This window comes from Zalophus californianus, chromosome 6 (assembly GCF_009762305.2).
Source record: "Zalophus californianus isolate mZalCal1 chromosome 6, mZalCal1.pri.v2, whole genome shotgun sequence".
In the NCBI taxonomy this organism is placed as follows: domain Eukaryota; kingdom Metazoa; phylum Chordata; class Mammalia; order Carnivora; family Otariidae; genus Zalophus; species Zalophus californianus.
Window position 1 is genome coordinate 114,203,761 of NC_045600.1, and position 25,897 is coordinate 114,229,657.

The window sequence follows — 25,897 nt, forward strand, 5'->3', positions numbered from 1 at the left end:
TACTTAACAGACTGAGCCACCCAGGTGCCTCTCTTTGTTCTTTTAAAGACCTACAATAAAGAATAAAGTCATGAAATTTAAATCTTTACAGGTAGTTAGTACTGCTTAAAAAGAAACTCAAAAAAAAAAACTCAAAAAAAAAAATTGGGTCCTAATGATACTGATTCTGTAGGCAGAAAATGAACAGGAAACTTTAGTTCAATTCAAAAGGTATTAAAAATTGTATCAATGTTAACTTTTTTATCTAGATCACTGTACTACAGTTTTGTAAAACACATTTGGGAAATCTGGGTGAAGGTTATACAACAATTCTTTGCAGTATTTTTGCGACTTCTTTTGAAGTCTAAAATTATTTCAAAATGAAGTAAACAAAAATTTTAAGTATTAATAGAATGAGAATAGGAAAGAAGGAAATCATTCTGTAGTCCTATTCTAAAGGATATGAACATTTATGTGACAAGGTTCTTTTTTTTAAGATTTTATTTATTTAAAAGACAGTGAGCAAGAAAGAGCACGAGCAGGGGGGAGGTGGAGAAGCAGAGGGAGAAGCAGACTCCCCGCTAAGCAGGGAGCCCGACGCAGGGCCCCAGGATTATCACCTGAGCTGAAGGCAGATACCCAACCGACTGAGCCACCCAGGCGCCCCGTAACGAGGTTTCTATAAATTAACTGAGAATGGTCTAAAACAGACTGAGCATAAATAACAGAAGATAAGCTAGCTACAGCTATCAAGAAAGCACTGTAAATAGGACTTGAGGGGCGCCTGGGGGGCTCAGCCAGTTAAGCATCCAACTCTTAATTCTGGCTCAGGTCATGATGGCAGGGCCATAAGATTAAGCCCCCCTTCGGGCTCTGTGCTGAGTGTGGAGCCTGCTTACAATTCTCTCTTGCCCTCTCCCTATGTCCCTCCCCGCCCCACACTCTCTTGCTCTCTCTAAAAAAAGAATAGGACTTGTGACAGTTAACGGGATAGGTAGATGTGTCACTTAACCTCTTCCTGTCTTTTATCCTATTAGCTATCCATCTGCCTCCACACAGGCCTGGGCATGTACACCTTTAACCAGCTTTGTATCCTCCACTGTGCATAGCATACAGTCTTGTCTATGGTAGAACTCAAATCATTCACTCACTCATGCATGCACCCTCTAATATATATTGAGCACATACTATGTGTCAGGCATTCTTCTAGGAGCTGGGGATATAGCAGTAAACCAAACAAAAATCTCCTCCTTCATGAAGTTTGCATGAAGAGGGAGAAAAAGTACACAAAGTGTTCAGAACACTAGACAGTGACAAGTGCTAAGAAGAAAAAGAAGGGTTTTTGAAATTTTAGATACAAGTGACCAAAGAATACCTCACCAATAAGGTAACTTTTGGGTAAAATAGTAGAGAGCTAACCATGTGGAAATCAGTGAGGAAGCATTAAAGGTAGAGGGAACAGGAAATGCAAAGACCCTGATGCATATATGTGCTTAATATTTTCCAAGAATAGCAAAAAGGCTGTATAACTGGAACAGAATGGAGGAAAGACAGACTGGTAGAAAATGAAATCAGAGAGGTAATGGGGTTGGGGGTAGTAGGTAAAGAGCATATTGTGTTTCTTCTCAAAGGTCATAATAAGGACCCAAGCTTAATAATCAGACTGAAATGGGAAGCCACTGGTGGGTTTTAAGCAGAAAAGTGACATGGTCTGAGTTAAGTTTTAAGACTCACTTGGACTGCTGTGCTAAGAAAAGCCTAAAGAGATGCTGAATAACAAAGCAGAGGGAACAGTTAAGGTAACTGATAATCCAAGCTAGAGATGTACTTGCAATCACTGCTATAGTTGGGAGTAGGGTGGTGATGGTGGTATTAAGTGATCAAATTCTGGGTAGTATTTTGAATATAGAGCAAATAGGATTTGCTGAAGATCAAATATAAAAAAGACAGAAAAAAGAAGTCAAATGCCTAATAAATATCCAAGAGAAAATATGGAGTGGGCCACTGGTTATGTTTAGTTACAGTACAGGGGAGAGGTCCCCAGTTAGAGAAATTTGGAAGTTATCACCATTGTTTGGATTTTAGAAAGGTGATAGAGTATACAAGGTAACTCTCCTTAATTAAGCACATTCACACTTCTGCATCAAGTGAGACAGCCTAGACCAGGCTGGTGGCCCTTAATTAGTTGTGGAACCAAACTTACCAAAAAACAAAAATTCTTGTGTTTCAGAGCTGCAGATTAGGGATTACAGACCTGTATATCCTTCATTAGCCTCAAGTCCCCAAAGATATCATATCAGCAGGACTGAGGAAGCACCCGCAGCCATGATGCTCTAAGTACAAATAACATGGAGACACACAAGACGGAAAGGTGGTGAGTAGTACAAAAGCAAGAGAAGGGAAGGTCAAAAAAGAGGTATGCCTTGGAAACTGCTACAAATAAATGTCTAACTTTGAAGCTAATTGCAACTAAACAGATGTAGCCTCTAGTTAACAAACTTTAAATTGCAATTTGAGTTCACTTTGTATACTTTTTATCACCTATTATGTGCCAATATTATCCTAGGCACTGAGGCTATCACAAAAGTTAAGTCCCAGTCTAGATGGACTAAGTCATTGGTGCAGCTCTTGCTGAAGAAAACCAGTTGCCCCACAAACGTATAGGGACAAAAACCTCTATACGTTTGATTATATATGAGAACAAATCTCACTAGGTATGTCTTTTGAAGAAAAAGACCCAAAAAGAAAGTTACATAATTAAAGGAAGCCAAGGTTTTTCGGTATTTTTAATATGTTGTTAAAAGACAATTAAGACAGATAACTGTCGCGCCTGGGTGGCTCAGTTGGTTACGCATCCGACTCTTGATTTTGGCTCAGGTCATGATCTCAGGGTCATGGGATCAAGCCCCACACTGGGCTCTGTGCTAAGCAGAGTCTGCTTGTCCCTCTCCCTCTGCTCCTCCCCTCCCCGCCCCTTGCCCTCTCTCTCTCAAATAAATAAAATCTTAAAAAAAAAAAAAAAGTGGCAGGGGGCGCCTGGATGGTTCAGTCGGTTAAATATCCGACTCTTGATCTCAGCTCAGGTCTTGATCTCTGGGTCATGAGTTCAGGCCCCACGTTGGAGGAAGCCTACTTAAAAAAAAGAAAAAGTGGCACAAAACCAAAATTCTTTGAAATATTTGTGAAGAATATAACTCAATAATGGCGGAATACAGACTACCCTGCTGGGTATGCTGCTGGAATACCTTAACCTTAACAAAAGAGTATCCAGAATTATTTACTTAAGCTGTAACCAGAAAAAGATAAAAGTCCCAAGATAATACCTCTTCTACCCACTTACTGAAGTACAAATAGGAAGACATGTGAAGGAAAGTAGGTATTAGTAAACAATAGTTGGCCATACTAATCTATCTTGAGCTTGACAGGGTAACCGGGACATACGTGCCAAGTCTGTAATTTCTTCACTATGTTTCTTAAACACCTTCCAAAGCAGTAGAAGCAATCAGGTCTGTAAACTGAAGAGAACAGGATTCACAAACTCTGGAAGAGATTACAATTCATGTGCAAATTTCAACATAATGCCATTCCTTCTAACACCCCAAAGCACTCTCTGGGGGTACTTTTGAGATGTCTAAGATCATTCATTTAACAACCTGCTTCGGGACGCCTGGGTGGCTCAGTTGGTTAAGCGGCTGCCTTCAGCTCAGGTCATGATCCCAGGGTCCTGGGATTGAGTCCCACATCGGGCTCCTTGCTCGGCAGGGAGCCTGCTTTTCCCTCTGCCTGCAGCTCCCCCTGCTTGTACTCTCGCTCACTCTCTCTCGCCTATGCTGTCTCTAGCAAATAAATAAATACAATCTTTAAAAAAAACAACAACAACCTGCTTCAACTGGATCTATGACTTCAGGCTTCACCCTCCAGTTGCTCATTCAGTGTCCTCTCCTCCACCACCCAAGGTAGGTTCTCCCTCCTCTGAATTCCTTTCAAGTCTCTGTAGTGGACTCTTATGGCACTCAATCTCCAATGATGTGTAGTAAAATCATCATGTGAATATTTGCCTTTCCTTCTAAGAATGTAAACTTTTCCGGGACAAAGACTCTTCCTGTGTCACCCCAGGGCTATTTAAGAAGGTGGTCAATAAATGGGTGTTGACTCAATTCCCCTTTAGAATCTGAGTCCCAATTTTTTCCCTCAAAGCTGCTTTCAAAAGCACACTGCTAGGTCCTCAAAAAATTAAACACAGATTTACTATTTGATCCAGCAATTCCACCTCTGGGTATATACCCAAAAGGATTCAAAGCAGGTACTTGAAAAGATATTTATTTATATATATAAATATCCATGTTCTTTATGGCATTATTCACAATAGCCAAGAGGTGGAAACAACCCAAATGTCTACTGATGCATGAATCAACAAAAGGTGATATATACATATAATGGAATATTAATTGCCATTAAAAAGGAAGGTAATTCTGGGGCTCCTGGGTGGCTCAGTTGGTTAAGCGACTGCCTTTGGCTCAGGTCATGATCCTGGAGTCCCTGGATCAAGTGACACATTGGGCTCCCTGCTTGGCAGGCAGTCTGCTTCTCCCTCTGACCCTCCCCCCTCTCATGTGCTTTCTCTCTCTCTCATTCTCTCTCTCTCTCTCAAATAAATAAAATCTTAAAAAAAAAAGGAAGGTAATTCTGACATGTGCTACCACATGGATGAACCCTGAGAACATTATTCTAAGTGAAATAAGCCAGACACAAAAGGGTAAATACTATATGATTCTACTTATATAAGATACCTAGAGTAGTCAAACTCACACAGACATAAAGTAGAATGGTTGAGGGATTTAAAGGGGCTGTTTGTTGGTGCACCTGGGTGGTTCAGTCGATTAAGCAACTGACTCTTGATTTCGGCTCAGGTCATGATCTCAGGGCCCTGAGCTCGAGCCCCATGAAGGGCTCTGCACTCAGCGGGGAGTCTGCTTCTCTCTCTCCCTTTCCCTCCCTCTGCCCCCACCCCTGTGCACACACTCATGCTCTAAAATAAAATAATGTTTTTTTTTTTAAAGATTTTATTTATTTATTTGACAGAGAGCAAGAGCAGGAACACAAGCAGGGGGAGTGGGAGAGGGAGAAGCAGGCTTCCTGCCGAACAGGAATCCCAAAGCGGGGCTCAATCCCAGGATCCTGGGATCATGACCTGAGCCAAAGGCAGACGCTTAATGACTGAGCCACCCAGGAGCCCCCCCAAAATGTTTAAAGACAGATAGAGAGATAGATAAAGGAGCTGTTGTTTAATGGGTACAGTTTCAGTTGGGGAAGATGAAAAAGTTCTGGAGATGGATAGTTGTAACAATTGCACAACAAAGTGAGTGTACTTAATGCCAGTGAATTGTACACTTAAAAATAGTTAAAACAGTAAATTTTGTTATATATATTTTACCTTGTTTTTAATAGCACACTGCTCCTTCTCTGTTTACTATCCTTAGACCAGACATAAATGAAGTGTAGAGTTAAGAGCAGGGACTCTGGAACCAGAACACCAGGGTTCACATCTGTCATGGCCACTTACCACAGTTCTAATCTGTCACTGTTTCCTCATCTTTAAAACAAGGACTTCGTAGCACCCACTAGACAGGGTTATCATGAAGATTAAGTGGATTAATAAATGTACAGTGCCTAACTCAGTGCCTGGGACATAATAAGGGCTCAATAAATGAAAGTTCTTACTGGGGTGTGTGGGTGGTGCAGTCGGTGAAGCCTTCCACTCTTGGTTTTGGCTCAGGTTGTAATCTCAACCTGAGCTGGCACGCAGTCCGCTTGAGATTCTCTCTCCCTCTCCCTCTGCCCCTTCAGCTCATATGTGTGCGTGTGCTCTCTCTCTCTATAGGATAAATAAATCTTTATTTTTTAAATTAAAAAAAAATAAATCTTTAGAAAAAAATGAAAGTTCTTATTTTTCATATAGACAGAGGATACAGTTTTAAAAAGCATGTTAATGGGGTGCCTGGGTGGCTCAGCTGGTTAAGCAGCCGGCTCTTGACTGCGACTCAGGTCATGATCTCAGGGTTCTGGGATGGAGCCCCAGCACTGGGTTCCGTGCTCACAGGGAGTCTGCTTGAGGATTCTTTCTTTCTCTCCCTCTGGGCCTCCCCGCCCCTGTGCCTCCCCCCACCATGCACACGCTCTCTCAAATAAATCTTTTTTTAAAAAATAAAAAGCATGTTAACTATCATTTATCATTTTTAGGAGAATCTACAGAAAGTAAAGCTTAACAACTCTTACTAGTATTACAAGGAGAAAACCTTTTTTATTTTAAACATTTTATTTATTTGTCAGAGAGAGTGAGCAAGAGCGCGAGAGAGCGAGCAGCAGGCAGAGGGAGAAGCAGGCTCCCTGCCCACCAAGGAGCCCGATGCGGGAGTCAATCCTAGGATGCTGGGATCATGACCTGAGCCGAAGACAGACACCCAACCAGCTGAGCCACCCAGGCGCCCTGAGAAAGCCTTCTAAAGCACTTCACTAGATTACTGAATGACATGGACATAATCTTTTAATTCTGACTAAAATTTGCAGCCATTACATCTGCCTTGAAAAGATCTCCAGTTATCTTGTCTGTACTTAAGATATAAACAGGACTATGCTTTACCAAGAATCTTATCAAATTATTACATACCTCTTTACACACACACACACACACACACACAAATCTTACTCTTAGGGTAAAACCTTAATTACAAAATGCCAATCTATCAGGGTCTTAACTCTGACAAAACTATAGTCTATATCATACTGCTATTTGGAAAGGTAAGAAGCATTTATAAAAACTTCCCTAATATAGTACATCCAGGTTCTTACTTGAATCCTTAAAGCATATGTGGGACTTCTGACCCTGGTGCCCCAAGAGACAACATATTAAGGGCACGATTTAGGTCTTCCACGTTTCCCAGCAGACAGCACTGCAAATGGTGTGAACAACTTTGTGTTGACCAAACCTTCCTCTCCACTATCTCCACTATCTTTGGCAGTTTATAACATCAGAAAAACACCCAGGCTTTCTGTCTCCACACCAATTCTAATATAGTCACTATCACTCAAATGAAAAAGCTACCTTTGCCATTGCTACTTCCTTAACTGAGATAGGACTTACTCTCTTCACATGAATATAGGGCAGGACATCAAGCTCTCAGTCCCACCTGAACAAAGCACAAATCTAGAATTTAACTTCAGGTATCAGTCAGAGGGCTTGCTCAGATATTAGTCTATAAATATATTCCTCCGTGTTTATATTCTCATAAAAAAATATCAAAAACATGTAATTTCTCTTAAGAAAAGAGAACGTATCAAGTCAGAGCAAAAACCTCATTTAAAATAATTCATTATGGGGAGCCTGGCTGGCTTAGCCAGAAGACCATGCGACTCTTGATCTCCTGAGCTCAAACTCCATGTTGGGTATAGAGATTACTTAAATTAAAAAAAAAAAAAAAAAAACTTAAAAAAATTAAATAGTTCATTAAACATGAAATGTCCTAAGGCAACTCCCCAATACAGGTTGGAGGGCAATGCTATGAAAGTCACACACACAAAACTACATTAGTCCTCGACTTCACCCTCTGTAACAAAACAGGGAAGAACACTATGTTTTACAGAATATAAATAGAAATGGTCTAGATGTTCTAACAATTACATAAAATCAGAAGAGAAGATTTTTCAAGAACACCTCGTTACCTAAATTGCAACTTATTTGTGAAATTAAGCTTACATATCAGAACCACCTGTATGTACAATGAAAGCTTTCAAAAATGCAAGAGCAGAAGAAATCAAGAGTATTTTATTCAGTCTGAGTTTTTTTTTAAATCACCATCTTTTATAAACATATAGTTTTTTTAAATAGTAAAATGTAAATCCAACCCTTCCTTTTCTAAATCTCAGCTTAGTTAAAGACTTTTTCTGGCTAACTGGGTTTGAAGTCCTAAGACACCTAACAGTGGCCAAGTCTAACTACCCACCACCCTATTGGCTCAAAGGAAACCCCGCCCCGTACAGCCATAGTAACTGAACCTAAGGGAACTCCAAGAAAGGTTGTCCCCGGCCACATTTTCTAGTCTCTGATGACTCTCCGCCCCTCCCCCCACAATCACCGCTGCGGAAGCATGGTCACAGCACGAGCAGCCACTCCACTGCAAGACTCCCAACGAAAGGACCTTGAGCACCTCGCCCCAATAATTACAAGCGGCGGTGACCGTGCTTCCACTCTCCAAGGCTGAACGGTGCCATCTATGCTGCGTGGAGCTAAGACAGACAACAGCTCTGGCACACAGCCCTCTTGCCCCAGGCAAAAGGCATGGCCGAGGCACAAGAGTAAGTCCTGACACCTCCGCAGCTCAGAGTCGGCGGGAGCCCCTCCCACCCCCACGGAGACGTAGGGCGGGGCAGATCTGGGCGCCGCGACTCCAAGCCAGACCGGACAGCGGGCTTTCCCGAACCCCGCCTCACTTGCCAAGGAGGCGGAAACCGGGTGGAGGGGGGAGGGGGGAGGACGGCCTGGGGGAGTGGCATCGCCGCTCCGTACGGCCCCTCCGGCCAACCGGATCCCGAGAAGGCGGAGGAAAGCAGACTTCACGCCCCCTCCCTGCCGCGCCCCGAAACCACACGCGGGAGACCCCTTGCCCGTCCCCCAACCCCACCATGCCAGTGCGCGGCTGCCCAGCTGAGGCCCCGCCCACCTCGGGAAGATAGGAGGGGTGGTCGACCGCAAACAGCACTTAGCCAGGGCCGGCCCCGCCCCTTTCTCCACAATCGCACGCGCGCGCCGGCCCCGCCCCTGAGCGGCGGCGCGAGAGCCCGCCCCCTCCGCGCGCACCGGGACTACGCTCTCCTCCCCCTCCCGCACGAAGAGCTACCCCGCTCCGCCCCCCACCCCCCTCACACATCCACACACCTCCCGCCCGTCTGCTCTACGGGAAGCCGAGGAGGTCAGGCCCCCTAAAAATACACACCCTCGAGTCCAGCGTTACCCGCCACCAGGCTCCCCGCCCCGACCCTGGCCCGGCGTGCTCTCACCGCAAAGCTGCTTCGGCCGCTCCTCACTGCGTGTCCCTCTCGGCGTGAGCCTCGGGCTCAGCAGGGAGGCCCCGAGAACGGCGCAGGCACAGGCCCGCCGAAGCGGACTGGCAGCCTCCTCTCCGCTAACGAAACGGTCACAGGCCCCGGTGCCCAGACTGGGAAGGAGGGAGGGAGGGAGGGAGGGAAACTCCGAGGGGGGAAGGGGAGGGGGGGAAAGATGGAGAAACCGTCTCCGCCGCCTCTACCGCCGCGGCCGCTTCTCTGTTACCCGGGAAATCCCGCCCACTCCCCCGGCCCGCCCCGCAGAGGGAAGACTCAACTTCGCTCCGCCACAGGCCGCATTATCCGCCCGTCAAAGGTTTAACCAATCGCTGTGCCCTGCCTGCCGGCTGCCCGCCCCTTCCCCCTCGGCTGGCAGGGGAGGGGGAGCCGCTCACCTTCTCCACGCCCCTATTGGCGGGGAGCTTCCCTAACTCAACCCCGCCTATTGGAGGCGAATTGCTGAATCCCACCCCCACGCCTCAACACTATTGGAGGAAGCAGGGGAGCTCTTCACGTCTCATTGGAGGACTCCACATATCCCGCCCCGTGCGGTCTCAGCCACAGGCCCAACAAGTCGGCTCCCGCCCTCGCCGGTCATCGCATTGGAAGGCTACCCCTGGCTCTCTCGCTGCCCCAGGAAGGTAAGTAACCGATGTGGGGTAAAATGTCCGTAAATGAGGCAGGCCCCGCCCCCAAGCACCCGATTGGATATCTCGGCGCCGGTAGCAGCCTCCATTGGCCAGGACGCCCGTCTCGAAAGGAACTGACTCCGCCCCGCGTGAGGAGGCTGAACCTTAGCAGTCCTTTTGTGGAATGTTTACACTAGAGACTGAAGTGCAGAGAGTTCCAGGGCCCGAAACAGGAGGGGGCGCGGAGCTCAGCAGCTGAGATCCGAAGCCTTGGGATTTGAAAGGGAGAGACAGCAACACACCACCGTGGAGGACCCCTTACAAGAAAAAATAAAAGAAAGAAAGAAAACCTCATCCTATCCAGTTCTCTCTACAATTTACATTTCCGCACGCTGCTTCCTTGTAAACACAAATATCCGGAGCAACCGGACCCGTACAACTCCTTTCAGTACGTACAGAATTAAGAGCTGGAGACCCAAGCCGAAAAATAGTCCCAGTGGTTGCCAACCCGCAGCTAGTTTTGGCTGCACACTTCTAACACCGACAATCCCTAAACTTGAGTATGCAGTCCTAAGAGGGCGGAGATAACCAAAATGAAGGCAGGGCCCTAACAGCCACCGCCCTGGCAAGCCTCCGGAAGGCGGAGCGTGAGGTGTAAAGCGTTTGCGATCTCCAGGGTGTATCTGGAGGCATACTCGGACTCGAACTGAGTAAGGAGACCAAACAGGCCACAGCATAAATGAACCTTCACCCCACACTTCATACAAAGAATAAAAATTCCACAGTTGGTGACAAAAGATAAGAATGGCTGTTCACCTACTCCTTTGGCCAACAAGTGTTAATGGCAGTCCCTAGGCCTTCTCTGTGTAGGTTATAGTGCTTCAAACACACAGAGACAAAGTGCTTGCAATGCCTAGGTTGCTTTTATTTATTCACGAAATGGGGCGGAGAACGGACGCTGGCCCTGCTTTGGGGGGCGCTCAAGGAGCGCCAGGAAAGGAGGGGGCGGGACTAGAGTTTTCCCGCTCTCCAGCAAAAGGCTACTCCCCCGAGAGCCGTGTCAGTCCCCAAGTGGCAGGCCCCAGGGAACCCGCTCCCAGGTCCTATCTTGTCCTCCCTCCGCAATCCAGGGGAGACGGCAAGGAAACCAGCGCTGGCAACAGGTGGGCCTGACTCCAATGATGGCTTCGAGCCGTAAGGACAAGGCAGTGAACTGTGAACTCCATGAGTAGCTAAGGATGAGCCAAGCCCTGCCCAAAGCCGGAGCTCTAAAAAAAGGTCACACCAACGAAAGCGACGCTCAAATCAAATCTCTTCGAGGTTAGGAAGAAGCGGCACTTTTGCAGAACTTATCGACGGTACCTTTCACTCTGGGCCGTCCCCGGCTCCCTGGACTGGGTGCCACACGACGCTCCACCTGGACCTCAAGAATCACTTCGAATCCAAGCAGAGTTGGGCCGCCCCCGACTTCTCTGTCAACAGGGGTGAACCACCTTGGACCTTGCCTAAAGCACCCAGGCCAATCTTAGGTTGCTCAGAGTTTTAGTTAAAGCCACCTAAGGCCAAGCTGCCGGCGTCCGCGGCGTTCTCAAGCTTAAATTCAGGGTGATCTCCGGGAAGTCAAGAGGCGCGAGAATAGCCAGGCCGCAGGGTCAGAACTTTAGTAGTTGGCCCGGAAGGCCAGATCCACCCCTGCAGAATCCCTGGAGCCGAGGGCCCCGAAATCCACTCATGCCGTTAACCCCTAACTTCATCGCAAAGCTACCAGAATCTCCAGCCTTAGAGGAATCATTGTGTGCCTTCTCAGCTCTCTTCGCCCCCTCCCCCCTCCCCGCGCCAAGGACTCCAAACCCGGGACTTCCGGGCGGGAGGACAGTTCGAAGGAGCAAGGCGGGACTCACACATGTGCCGAGCGCGCACACAGGGTAGGGGAAGGGGCGGAGAACAGGGGGTGGACTTCCCCCCCATCCTAGCTCGCTCGGGCGGAGGGGGCGGAGATTACCCATCCCACCAATCAGGAGTGGGGGCGGGACCTTGCGCCTCACGTAAGTCGTAGGAATCCTCCCTCCGCCCTTCACGGAAAAAAATCCTAGCAACTTAAACTCCAGCCCGGCCTCCGATAGGCGGAGCTCGAGAGAATGTCATCCAGTCGAGAACCGAGAAGGAAAAAAGGGAGTCTCGCCCAGCCAGTCGAAGACAAGAGAAGGCGGGCCCTCTAGAGGAGCCCGAGGTGGGTGGAAGAGAGAGGGAGAGGCTCCGCCCCTCAGCTCCCCTCCGGGAGGGTTGCACAAGCAGCGGCTGCTGGAGTAGATAGTAAACAGGCTAGGCCAAGGAGTGGAGGCAGGGGCAACCCGGCGCTCCGTGGGCCGGGGCCCCGGCGCCTCCTCTCCCGGCATCGCCCCATCCGACCCCGGCGGTTAGCGCCGGCGCCCCGCCTTCCAGCCCGCGGCCGCCATCCCGGCTGACAGGCGCGCCCCCCGCGCCCCTCCCCGCCCGCTGATGCATTTCCTTTTCCCGATTCCTAGCGTGGAGACTGTTTTCCCAGTTTCCGACCTTCACTGCCCCTTTCAGGCCACCCCCTCGTGGGCGCGCTCACATGCCCGCGCCCCCGCCCCCGCCCCATGAGCGGGCGAGCCGCACGGCCGGGGGAGGAGAAGGGAGCCGCAGCCGCCGCCGCCGCGGTCGGCTTGGGGTGGGCGGGGAAGGAGGCAGCTCCATGTTTGCAAGGGGATCAGCTGGGGCCGCGGGTCGAAGCCGCCACCGAGTTCCTGGAGGTTTTCCATACCCCCGGGCCGAGTTCCGCGCGGGCTCGCGGCCTGGCGGGTTCCGGCGCCGAATGCTGGCTCTACTGCCACGGCCCGGGAGTTCGGAGAACACAGACCGGCGCGCGGAGCTAGTGGCCAGGCGCGGGGGGCTCTTTCCGGTGGCCTCCCCCGCCCCCGGCCGCCCCTCCCGCAAGTCCGGCGTTGCCCCCGCCCCCAGAGTCCATAACAACCGCGGCCCACGGCGCCCGCGCCTCTCCGGATCGCGCCCATCGCCCCCTCCGTCAAGTTTGCGGGCCGAAACAAAACCCTCCGGGTGGCTGCCGCCCTCGCACAGCATGGTTAGCGGGGAAAGCCGCCGGCTGCGGGTCGCTCGCTAACTCCAGCTCTCAACCAACTCCGGGCGCCGCGGGCTCAGTGGGCCTGGCCCGCCGGGCTCAGGCCGCCGCCCCCTGCCGAGCCCGCGCGCCGCAGCCCAGGCTCGGTTCCAGTCGGCGTACGGAATATACCCTATTTTCTTCTTTACAATAATTTTTTTAAAGGCATTCCAGGAGCGAGGGGGGAAGGAATCTCCCCCTGCCCGCCCCTTACCCAGTCCGCCGCCGAAACCTACCGAAACCGACTGCTCGGTGAAATAAACTAGGCAGCACGGCCGGCGCACTGACGACCCCGGGCCGGGCCGACCCCCTCCCCACGAATCCGGCCCGGCTTGGAAAACACACACACTGGCGAGCGGGCGGCGCCAAGAGCTCTCCTTCCTGGCCTGCCCCGCGCCTCCCTCGGCCGCCGGACTCCGAGCCTCCCCTAGCTCCGTCCCGGGGCCCGCGGCGCCCGCACCGGGGCGGACCGGCCTGAGCCACTGACCAGCGAGCTAGCCCCCCAAACGCCCGAGATTGGGGAGACCAAATTAAAAGCAGCTGTTTAACATACCTTCCGAGCCAGGCGAGGAGTCCTGAATGGGGGGGAACGCCCCCCACCGGCCATTGGCTCCCCGGCGCTAGCGTCAGTCAGCCTGGGCCCGCCTCCTTCCCTCGCTCCACCTCTTCCCCTTCATTGAACGCTCCCTCCCTCCAAAAAACATTAAATAAATAAATTAAACTAGCCGCGAGTGGGAAGCGCATCCGCGGTAGAGGCCCGTATCTCTCCGGTACCGCCCCTTCGAGTTTCTTGAGACCCTTGGACTGGAAGGAGACCTGAGACTCAGAGATCCGCAGGGTGGACTCGGAGGAGGAGCCAGCGGGGCTACCCGGCCCCACTTCCTTCGCACTCACACCCCATTTGGAGCTGGGTAGCGGAGGCTGGTAGGGACATCCTAGCGACTGGCTGGAATGGCCCAATTCCCCAGGCTGTGTAACCTAACCGTGTCCAGCCCATTCTCTTAGGTGGCTACCTAAGCATGAGTGGTGTAAGCGGCGAGTCTTGTGTTCAGGCAACAGGCGCTTGTCTACCGTGGGTGAGGCAGACACATTCATCCTGCACCTGCTTCTGAGCGCGATTACAGAGGCTGGATGAGATGCTCTCTCTATACCCTTCAAGGGCTCCAGACCTACCCGAGTTGATGCTACAGCAAGAGCTAAGTAAGGCAAGGCAGAAATGTGTATATAAATAGACCTAGGAGCTCAGAGCAGGGAGATTCTTCCTAGCTGAGGAAAACTGGGAAAGTCTTCATGGAGGAGATGGCTGGCACTCAAGTAGGGTCTTAATGCTTTCATCAGGCAGAAATGAAGGGGGCAAGTCATTTTTAACAAAGGGCACAAAGGGGTAAACGGAAAACATTGTTAAGGACCTCCTAGTGTGACTATAGTAATGAAAATTAGGGTTGGAAAGATGGAACCAAATAGCAGAAGACTTTAATACCTGATTAAAATTCTTAGACTCGCACAACATAATGTGCTAGCAGCATAGTCACAGGACTGCAGGCTCAGAACTATGGTTTAAGATGCTCAACATCCCAGTAGCTAGATTGGTTCTGAGAGTGGTTAAGTGAGGGGTGCCTATAGGCAGCAAGGTGAGGCACAAAGGCTATTGTAATACTGGGTTTGGAGACAACAGAGATACATCTTCTGGTGGGAGGGGTACATGGTGGGGCCAAGGGAAAATATATTTTCTCTCTCCCAGCCACCCAATCCAGAAAGTCTTCAGTAGCCCTCAAGTCAAAAACTCTGACTCAGATCCTTCCCTGAATCATTTGCTGTTTGTCCTAACTTTGAACCAGAAGTTGAAAGAGGCTACCCTACATCTCTGTGTTCATCAGAGCTGAGCCTAGGGCCAGAACACACGGAGTGAGCAAGAAAGACCTGTTGATTGAGGCATCCAGGAAAGGAAGTTCATGTGGCAGACGTGGGGTGTGCAGAATGTGAAGGGCCTTAGAGTCCTGTGGGCAGAGTGGGGCCTGATGCTAGTTAGGCTGTCCCAACAATTCAGGTGAGATGTAATGAAGACTTGACCACAGCAATGGCAACGGGAAGCAAAAATAATTAAAAAGGAGAGGGGCGCCTGGGTGGCTGATGGTTAAGTGTCTGCCTTCGGCTCAGGTGATGATCCCAGGATCCTGGGATCGAGCCCCACATCAGGCTTCCTATTTGGTGGTGAGCCTACTTCTCCCTCTCCCTCTACTGGCCCCCCTGCTTGTGCTCTCTCGCTGTCAAATAAATAAAATCTTTAAAAAAAATTAAAAAGGAGAGATGTGTTTGAGAAAGACTCAAGGGGCCTGGGTGACTAATTCAGTTTGGGTGATGGAGGGAAAGAAGTCTGTGGCCTGGTATGTGAAGAGGTAGTGGAGTTCAAGGCTAAAGGTTGGGTAATCTGGGTTCTAGACTTAACCTGGCCAGTGACTGGTGATATATTTTTAGGCAAGTACTTCTTCCCCTGGGCCTGTTTCACTCCTGTGAAACGGGGGTGGAAATTGGACTAGAAAGACAGGCTCTAAGGACCCTTCCCTCACTCAGGATCCATAGGAAAGGGGGTTTTCTAATGGGGAAGGAAGCTTGCCATTAAGGAGAGAGGACAGGTGGGAAGAAATACTGATTTGGGAAGGGCAGTGGGTCATCCCATGTGAAGTGGGGTCTAGAATTTGGGAGGTAGCTTGGTTGATGTAATCATTGAAGGAAAGGGTGTGGAGTGGGGAAGGCCAGGAGATGGGGACTGTGTATTCAGTGGGAGGCCTACCACCTAGCAGGGCCATGGAGGTCGAGGTTCATTCTCAGACTGGGGGGTCCCTAGGGTGAGAACCGAGTTTTTCTAATTCAGAACACAGATCCTCTTATGTCTGGAGCCCCATCTCAGATTTCTACTCTATTTCCAAGAGGTTCTGCCCCAGATGAAGGCATAACAGATACTGTGTGAATATGAGATAAGGCATAGTAGACCAGAAAGAACATTAGTCTGGAAGTTGAATCCTATGTTCTCACTTAGTCTCTTCTTCTTATCTATGGATCAGCATCCTGTCCTATACAAGAGCGTAACAGCAATCCTTGCCCTGTTTTGAAGATCAAATGTGATGATTAAATGTACTTTAATACACCTAGTAAAGTTCTGAGCTTCTGTGGAGGCCAAAGGCCCAAGCATTTGACTGTAAGCCTAAACAGCAAGTGGTATACTGTGGATGAACTTATGGAACATTTGCAACCAGAGTAGTTACTTCAGAGAACCAGGTTTTGCTGACACTCCCTACCCTCCAAAGTGCACCAGCCTGGTGGCAATACCCTCCTAAACAGAGCTCCTTGAGGATAGTCACTCTATCTAATTCACCTCTGAGCACCCAGTGTCCATAGCAATCAGGCACAGGGGGCCCCTTGGAAGGGGTCCAGGGATTATTGTTTCTCGGTACAGTGATGCCTACATAGGAGAACCAGTCCCGGACTCATTGGGAAAGTATTTGTTTTGGTGACATTGACCCTCCAGCTGTATGGGTTACATCCACTCTACCCCTCCCCTACTCTATCAGGACAAAACAGTGAATGGTTACTTATGAGGGCCTTCCTTTGAGAAGTCACAATGGGAAGGCAGGTTCTGATTCCCAGGAGGCTTCTTTTGTATGAGTTAGGGATTATTATCCTAATTATAGTTGAGTAAACTGAGCAGTAGAGTGACTTGCCCAAGTCAAGTCTGTCTGGACCCAAAGCCTGAGCTTTGTCCACTCCCGCCCTGTCTCTATACACACTAGGGCCCATGATCCTGTTGGGACTTGTGGAGAAAAACGGCCTCCCTCCTGCCCCACCCCCCTTACCTCCCTAATTCCAAGAGCAGTTTGTCCCCAGATAGTTCTAAATGATTTCTGGCCCTTTCCAAAAAAATTATCTTCAAAGAAGCAAGATATTTCTCCCAACCACATACATACATGCATCCTTACCTCACAACACCACTCAAAATTGTCACACCCACTGACACCCTGTCTCACAAGCATCATGCATGTGCATGCGTGCATACACCGTCATTCACAAAAAGGACTCATTTATTTAGGGTGTTTATGGTAGGTGGTGACTGAGACATTTAGGGCCTGCACTTTAGTGACTCTGCCAAGAAAGTGTCAATGCCAGTACCCTGACAGAACCTCTGCCAGCTATAGAAGACCATTGCCAGTTTGGGAATATGCAGGTGAGGGGCATCTGAGTCTTGCTTGTTCACTCCCAATCCAAACCGCCCTATAGGTTCAAGGGGGAAAAGCTCAAACTATTGGTCAGAATCCCAGTTTAGTCACCTCCTAGCTGGAGGTCTTCTGTAAGTTATTTATCTTCTGGATTTCCTTTATCTATAAACTAAGAATAAGAATACCCACTTCAGGGCTGTTGTGAAATTAAAAATAAAGTATGCCTGGGGCGCTTGGCTAGCTCAGTCTGTGGAGCATATGACTCTTGATCTTGGGGTTGTGAGATCGAGCCCTACAATGGGTATAGAGATTACTTACGAAAAAAAAAAAAGGATGCCTAGCATTTAGTCAGGGCTTCACAGACTTTTTTCTCCCTTATCTCCTCACCATTCCCTCTCTGCCTGGCCTTTCACAAGTAAAGTCCCTGGTGTTACAGTCTGAGAGAAGAGCCCAGTACTGGCCTAAAAGACCCAACAATCCCACTATATGAAGAAACCATTTCTCTGGCAACCAACTGGCTTAGGTTGTACGTATTCCATATTCCTAATTTCTGGGTGGTTTGGAGGCTTGGAATTTTTTAGTGGGTTTTAAGATTGCTACTCACTGCCATGAAATGTCTTCCCTTCACTGAGCATTAATAAAAAATAAGTATAACAATATATTCCCCAGTTTACCTGGCTTTACATTTTCAAAATGTTTTCTTTTGTATGTCAGTTATTTGGTGACTTTTTTTTCAAAGCAGCAGGTCACTTTGTCCTATTGCAATCTTATTCAGAGCCCTAACATGGAAGAGATAAATGTGGGCCTTGCTGTGCTTTGGAGACAGCCCAAACACTGCAGTCTCTACTCTTTTCACCTGCCATTCACACCACCTCCCTGTCAGACCCTGCCCTGAGACCACCAGTGAACCTACATTTCCGAATCCTGTTCATTCATCCTAACTGCTCCCTTCCACTGACCAGACTGGGAGACTGGGAGACTACAGCCTGGCCACGTCCTCTGTTACTTCAGTCTATTAATCAGAATTGTTCAGGCTTTTTATCCTCTCCCTAACGTTGGTAACTCCAAATCTCTCCTCTCTTCTTGCTCTCCTTCTGTTCTCACCCACTTCCAAGGCCTCCAGTTTTTATCTAAACTAAGTTGACATTGGGCACCTGGGTGGCTCAGTTGGTTAAGTGACTGCCTTCGGCTCAGGTCATGATCCTGAAGTCCTGGGATCGAGTCCCACATCGGGCTCCCTGCTCAGCAGGGAGTCTGCTTCTCCCCATGACCCTCTTCCCTCTCGTGCTATCTCTCATTCTCTCTCTCAAATAAATAAGATCTTTAAAAAATAAATAAATAAATAAATAAACTAAGTTGACATCTCCAGCCTAAGATCTGTCCTGAACATCAGACTCCATATATCCACTGGCTGCTGGCCATAGAATAAGGTATTCATTCAAGGTCAAGGAAGAAAAGGAGACCCCACAGGATGAAATGGCTGACCTAGGCTCAGCTGAGCATCTGGCCAGTTTTGAGGCTTTAGACAACTACATTAGCATAGAGAAGTAGCCAGGTCCTGATGGGGGGGTGGGGGTGGTGGTAGAAGGAAGTAAGCCTGGAGCTGGGAGGGGCATTGTGCCTTTTTTGACTCCCTTCTATCTACATCTCACTGTCTTGCTTTCCTACTTTCATCTCCATCTGAGTTCTAACAACCATCAGGAACATATAACCCTGAACAGCTGAAAAGGGATTACTGCTCCCAATCTCCATTCAACACTCCCAGCTAGGATTCTGGTGTAGCTAGCTATGTCCATCTTGGCCTTAGCTGGAAAAAATATGGATATTTAAGACTGCAGAATGCCAGCATAACTTACAGAGAGGTTGAATCACTATTGTACACCTGAAACTAATGCAACATCATGTGTCTGCTATACTCAAAAAAAAAAAAAAAAACCTGCAGCACACCAGATTTAGCTTATATAGATCTTTATAAAAGTGATGGTAAGTGGTGGAGGGAGAGGGAGATTAAACACTTCAACGGGTTTCTGAGAGTGCTATCCTTCTTTTGTAGTGAAGACCCAGTCTTCTCTGTGGTCAGTTAAGAGTAGCAATCCACAACACTTAATATTCACAACTGTTGTGATGGTAACTACAGGGCAGATACCCCCCAAGAGAAAATATGGTTCCCTCCCTACTGGGAGCTTTAGCTCCTGCCCTTGGTAAGAGAATGGTGGTCTGTGGTTAGTGACCAAGGCCTGAGAGAAACCTAAGAACCTCAGCAGGGAACTCTGGGACCTTGGTTGGTTCATTCCTTGACTCTGACTCACCCTGTCAGCTCCACATGGAGCAGCACAGAAGCTTTAAAGGCCTAGGCCTTGGCCTGGGGATTACAAGGGAAACCTGACCTGCTTTCCAAGTTGTGGGCCAAGTGGGAAGGGACCTAAGACAATATAGGGAAGTGGGAGCAGCTTGAAAGAAGAGACTTTGAAAACAAGCTTAAAACCAGGGATTGGGAGTGGGAGCTGACCCAACCAGAGAAGGGCCTGCTGGTTCCTCTATAGGAATTCACACTGTCCATCAAAGAACTAGCCCCTTACAAGTTGGAAGGCCTGTGGTAGTATCATCTAATGTAGCCCCTTCTTTCACAAAAGGAAGCTAGGAGTTGGCCTGAGTTGAGTGGTGAGACCTCAAAATTACCAAAGAGCTCAGTCACTCTAGGAAGGCTTTCTTCCTGGCCCACTTCCCCCCAGGTCTCTGATTTGTGTTTCCATATGCATGTCTGCTTGTCCCTAGAGTTGGGAAGCTTTTAAGAGGAGTCTCATCTCCCTCAATCTCCAATGCTAAATAGTCCAGTCTCCCAAGAACTGGTCCCAATCTGTCATTTACCTGCATGTGGTGACATGGAGATTGACAATGGTAGGTCTCCTAAGCTGAGGGTGTCAGGGCATACTTTACCTCAGGAGTCCCATCCTAGCTGACAGGGACAGGCAGGATGAAGGGACCAATGCTAGAGGCAGTAAGTTAGGTGAAAAAATAGCACTCAAATAGGAAGAAGCCTGAGTTGGCCCACAATGCTCTCCCCCCACCCCGAACACTTTATCTTATGTTCTCAACTGTACAGTCCAGCATTTGATAGTGGATTCTCTTGCTTCGTTCACCAACCTCCTGTGTGAGAGCCTTGACTTCCTGAACAGATCTAGGCTCCTTCTCTGTCTTCCCCTGTCTTTCCCTCTTTAAACACCTAGTAGGCTCACATTTTGGGAAATCACTCTCTTCACAATGTAAAAGCTACAAGTAAACTATGGCAGTAGGGGAAAGTTATTGATCCCTTGCTCTCAGATTTAGGAAACATCAATTTGCTAACCTTCCTCAGAGTCAGGGACACAGATTGAGAGTGTTTCTGGCCTGGCTCATCCTGTCACTCACTTAACCACCTACCAGGCAGGACCCAGGAATCTGCGCTTTTATGGAGCTCTTACAAGTCATTACCTCACCAATCCTCAGATGTGCAACTCATGTATAACTTCTGAATTTGCAGAGCACTTTGGTTACAGCCTTTTCAAACAAAAGATAGTTCAAGGCTACCTCCTCCAGATCTATCATTAATCCTGTTTCCTCCACATTTCACCAAACCCCTCTGATTTCCCAGATTTCCCTGTTCACCTCTTATGCTCACTTGCCCGCAAGAGAACACAGACTCATCCAGGGAAAGGGTTGGCTTAAACTTTCGTTCTACACTTCAGCTCTTGATTGAAGTAAGAAACTCAAAACATCTGTTGGCAGATCAGGAGATGGATCCTTAGAGGAAGTCTAGTATAAGAGTTAACAACAGGTGCTTTCAAGTCAGATGATCTGGGTTCTTGATTGGCTAATTAAATTTTCCTGTGCCTCAGGTTTCTTTTTTTATCAATACCTATCTCAAAAGATTGTTTTGAGGGTGGTGAATAGTATCTAGAAAGCACTTTGAACAGTTTGTGGAACAGAATTAAGGACCCAATAGATGTTAGCTATCACTTTTATTAAAAAACACCCCAATATTTGCACACTCTCCAGGTCAGAACTGCCCCAACTGGGCAGGCTGTCACTGGTCAACAGGGAATAGCTACATGACACGGGGCATGGTGCTACACGGACAAAGCTTTTGGTTCCATTCTGAGAGAGATGCAAATGAATGACTCAAGATCTTCCCAGAAAAACCAGTGTACCCCTATGTATGGTGTTTCCTGGGAGAATGATCCCTTTGGTACTCTGCAGACCTCAGGACCCTACACCAGGAGGTCCTACCTGGGAGCATCGGTCACCAACTCTGTCACCCTACATGCAGCATGGGCTCAAGATCAAATACCTGGAATCTAGGAACTGTTCATACTCTGAAAGGAGAGCTAAAAAAAATTCCCTCTGGTTTCCAAGGACAAAACACTACCTTGATCTTTGAAAGAGAGCAACACAGTGAAGAGGCCAATGGCTTTGTGAACAAACCAACCTGAGCTCCAGTTCTAGAGCAAATCACTATAATCTTCCAGACCTTACCTTCCTCATCTATATAGAAATAGAAGGGAGTGAGCATAATAACCTCACTGGATTATTGTTAGGTTTGAATGAGGTAATGGGGGAGGAAAGCAACCAAGCACAGAGATTGGCACCCAGCAAGCACTCAACTGGTGATTCCCTTTGCTTGCCTATAGCTAGGGCTATGGCCTACGGATAAAGTAGATGGCTCTGAGAACTGAAAGTCTGAGATACCCAGGCCTTGGGTCCCACTCTGCCTCCCCATCCCTCCCAGACCAGCTCTTGGACCCCCTTCTCACCTTCCCAGCCCAGAATGCTACTAAATTGATGAAGCTAAAAGGGTTTGATCATGTCGGTATATTTATATGTAAATACAAAACTGTATCGCTATAAGATATTGAATATGAACATTTACAATTATTTTCTGAATCTGACTCAGTCCATTGATGTTAAATACAAAATGAAAAGATTGTAAAAATAAGAATATATACATTCAAAGAGCTTATTACAGTATAAAAGTATTGAGGTCTGATCAGCTGCCAACCTCATCTGGGATGGGAGAAGGTTTATGGGTTCCTAGGATTTTCTTGCGAATGTGGAGTGCTGGGGACTCTTTGATTCCATCCCTGGCACATCAGGCTGGGCAGGCTGGGAGCAGACAGGGACAGGATGGGTGAATAGGGGGCAAACAGTGATTGCAGGCAACTGCGCTACCCAGCCAGGGGTTAAGCTTTTTATTGACACAGAGCCCACCCAGCCTGAGCTCCAGGATCTGGCAGGCTTCTAGGAAGGAAGAGATGGGCATTTAAGTGGACAGGTCCAAGTTGCATAAGGAAAGGAACTTTCTAGCAAAAGAAAAAGGGGCCCCAGTTCATTCTCCCAAGGAGGGATTCTCATAGTAGTTTCCTTTCTCTCCCACACCTGGGCTCCCTCTCTTTTCTTCTAAGACTTCGTACCAATTGCTCTTGGCTCTGACTGCTCTTTACTCCCAGACCCCAAGCCCCAAGAGACAGAGAGAGGAAAGAGGGGTCTGGAATCACAGTGGAGGTCTATTCCCCACATTGGCAAAGTAAACAGAGTAAAATCATTAGATAAGGGCAATTCATGCTAAGTTAAACCAGTGTCACCATAAATCAGAATTCTTGGCTCCAGTATTCTGGAAAGAGGTAAGTCCTTACGTAAGAATGAGGGCCTGTGGTAGGAGCATGAGGAGTGGATGTGTGTGTGTGTTCTCTTCCACCACTCTGCAGTCTGACAACAAGGGATGTGATCCCCAGCCCCAGCTAGTCCAGGATAAACAGTTGGGTCCAAGAAGCAAAGAGTCCTGAACTGCAACACGGAGCCCCAGGAAAGTCTACAAAGGAGTATCTCTGTGTATATGTATTTATAGAATACGACCATATTATTACATACAATATATATTATATACACACGTACATATGGACCCATACATGTAAGTGCGCGCGCACATGTGCGCATACACACACACACACACACACATACACACAGAATGACAGAAAAGACTGGAATACACGCCCTAGGTATAAACGTGCTTGGCACTCGGGACGTTCTCTAGAGTATGTAACTTGGTCAAGCTCTCTGGGAAGGAAGGTGGACGCTCATCAAACCTCCCCATCAAATCCTAGCAAAGGGAAGGAATGGGAAAGAGACCTCAAGAAGGAGAATGGCATTGGGAAAGGGGGGAGGGAGTTTCCTTCCCCACTTACCTCGGGGCCCCTGGCAAAAACCGATAGCCACAATTTGGTTTTAATAAGGCACAGTTCGATAGCAGGTGCTAGGAATTAAGAACACATTGCTGCTGGCCCTCTCTAGTGGCAATTTCACCACATCTATCTAGCCAAAGGGAACGGCTGCCTTGCGTGCACGAGTGCGCCAGGAGACATGAGGAAGAGGTTGGTCCATTGCTTCAGCATAACTGACGGCAACCTATAGGCTCAGCGGTGTCCAGGGTAGTTTAAGGAAGGCTGGCCAGCACGTGGGAGGATCGTGGGACAGTTACTGACCCTCCATGGCCAGGAGGTTGTGACTGGAAGGCACCATGCCCTCCCTCTCTGCGAACTCCAGGATCGCCTTGTAGCAAAAATAGTACTGCTCAGGGGTCTGGATGCTGAAGGCCCTCTGGGTCCTCATGCGGGACACTGTCTGGAACACATTAAGGGTGCCAAGCTCCTCCAGCTGTGCTAGGCAGATGTCCAGTGAGCAGAAGGTACCTGAAGGAAGGAAAGAAGTAGTCATACCTGGTCTATCTCTCCTCTGTCCCCCCCTCTACCAAATGACCCAGGCAGGTTGGATGAATGAATTCAAAGGCAAGGTGCCTTATGGGAGGTGGCCAGGTGGCCTTAGGCCTGAAAGGATTCAAGGAGGTCACTTTGGAGTGTTGGGAGTCCAGAGAAATGAGAAGGCCTCTTGTCTCCTAAGACAGTACTGGAGGTAATAGGAAGAGAAGGTGGGAAGGTGACATAGAAGAACTGCCTGTCTTAGATAAGACAGAATGACAGCCCACACCTGGGCCCTAATTTCCAGAAACTCCACAATTTGTCCACAGAGACCTAACAGAAACTTATTCTTCCTGACTTTCTCCCAAAGGGACCTCTGAACTAAAAAGACCAGCAGTCCCTCCAATGCACATCCCTTAAGGTAAAAGCTGCTAACCAGCTCCAGAATGAGAGCACAGCTCAGGGTGGGGATCTCCTTAGGGAGGGGGATGAGAAGGAAACAACAGCCCAGCTGAGCTCTCCAGAACATCCAGGTGACAGTGATGGGGTCATACGATAATCATGCTGATGTGATGTATAAAGCATCAACCCCCAGGGGCCCTGGCCCCTGAAGTGTATATTTTGGAGAGCACAGCTGGCGCTAGGGATACCAAAAGGACATTAAAGAGGAATTTTTCATGGCAATTTGCTACCAATGAATCAAACTCTCGCAAACTGGCAACTAAGAGCTTGGTTATTTCTCCCCCATCCTTATTGCCTCTGGATGCTTTGAGGGCTGCCGCACCATCAGGTACATTACCTGTCCTGCCAATGCCTGCACTGCAGTGGACGACAATGGGTGGCTCAGGGCACTGCCCTTTGGAGCGCGCTCCCATACTGCTGACAGCCAGCCTCTGCTGGTTCCTGACCACTCTCAAGAAGTCGATGAGAGAAGCTGCCGAGGAAGGGACACCATAATCTGGCCAGCTCAGGAACTGAAAGTGGGTCACCTGGCGTTTCTGCCGCTCCTTGATGAGAAAAGAAGCAAAAGTTAATGAGGTCATTTCTGCTTGCCCCTGACTACATTTGGCTTTTCTAGATTCTCAATCCCCTGGTATCCCCACCAAGGTTCCTGCCTACGACCCTCAACTTTCTCCACAGTTGCTTCTCTACAAACCCAAAGGACAGGTTAAATGTCTGGAGAGGACAGAATTCCCTATGTAGGACCCAGATTTCTTATAAGTTTTACTCCTAAGTAATGCCACTGTTGCACTGAGACAATATGGCTATATTGGCTCTGAGCTGAATATCCATATCCTGTTCCCAGAAAAATGAAAGTAACTTATAAGCTGCCTAGATTCCTGCCTATTCCATTTGGAGATTTTCTTTACAGTAAAAGTTCTCCCCCAGCTTAAAAACAGTGAGAAAATAAAATCGGGATTTACCTCTATGTTGTGAATTTCTAGCGTTGTTTTCTTATAATGGTTCATGTTCTCCACGCCTAGATTGGTCACCGTGAGGAAGCCAAATCTGATCCGAGAGTCTCTTTCTAATGGCCAGTACTGGCCACACTTTCTCCTGCCGCCTTCCTCAAAGCTGAAGACAGCAGAGAGCAGGGTAAGCCTTCCATCCTCCCTCTCCATAGTAGTAAGCTATGATCTGCTGTCCCCCTAGCAGCAATGTCATCTCTTGCATTGCTTCTAACTTATACCTTTGTTTCTTGGCAGAAAAGGTGGGAGACCTTCATTCTAAACAGATGTTAGCAACAGCTAAAGTTTCTGCGTGTATTCATTTAGCAGACATTTATTGGGTGCCTATTATACCATTTGGCACCTCTCCTGATACCTCTTGCTACTCCTCACATATCCAGGATAAATACTGGGTGGACAAAAAAAGACATCAGAGAAACTACGGTGGGCCAGACGGAACTCTCTGCCCTGTATCTCAGCCACTGTTCATGCTCTTCCCCAATAAGGGCCCTTGGCTGAGAGGAGGGGGAAACCCACACGTTTTTCTCCTCATCTGAAATAGGTTCTAATTATCATAATGATAATGATGATACTAATGAATTTGTAATTCCCCAAGTTTTGGCAGATATGTAGACCAAAATTTCAAAAGGATTCCTTTCATCCA

At 48.3% G+C, this 25,897-nt stretch overlaps 2 protein-coding genes across 4 annotated transcripts in view; both read right to left on the bottom strand.

Annotated features, from left to right (window-relative positions):
- Positions 1 to 9,290, bottom strand: part of SIN3A (SIN3 transcription regulator family member A) — a 67,046-nt gene extending 57,756 nt beyond the window's left edge. Inside the window, exon 1 of one of the 2 annotated variants that reach the window (XM_027571235.2) lies at positions 9,034 to 9,290. The gene's annotated coding sequence lies outside the window, so the exon portion shown is untranslated. Of the gene's footprint in view, positions 1 to 3,420; positions 3,500 to 9,033 lie in introns of those variants that run through there. The other variant, XM_027571236.2, reaches the window with a different exon arrangement.
- Positions 9,291 to 21,887: 12,597 nt separating this feature from the next.
- Positions 21,888 to 25,897, bottom strand: part of PTPN9 (protein tyrosine phosphatase non-receptor type 9) — a 76,692-nt gene continuing 72,682 nt past the window's right edge. For both annotated transcript variants that reach the window (XM_027569917.2, XM_027569918.2), the window contains 3 exons: positions 25,210 to 25,360; positions 24,585 to 24,792; positions 21,888 to 23,779 (listed from right to left, as the gene is read on the bottom strand). In XM_027569917.2, coding sequence (XP_027425718.1) covers positions 23,565 to 23,779; positions 24,585 to 24,792; positions 25,210 to 25,360 — 574 coding nt within the window. In that variant the 3' untranslated portion in view covers positions 21,888 to 23,564. The remainder of the gene's footprint in view (positions 23,780 to 24,584; positions 24,793 to 25,209; positions 25,361 to 25,897) is intronic.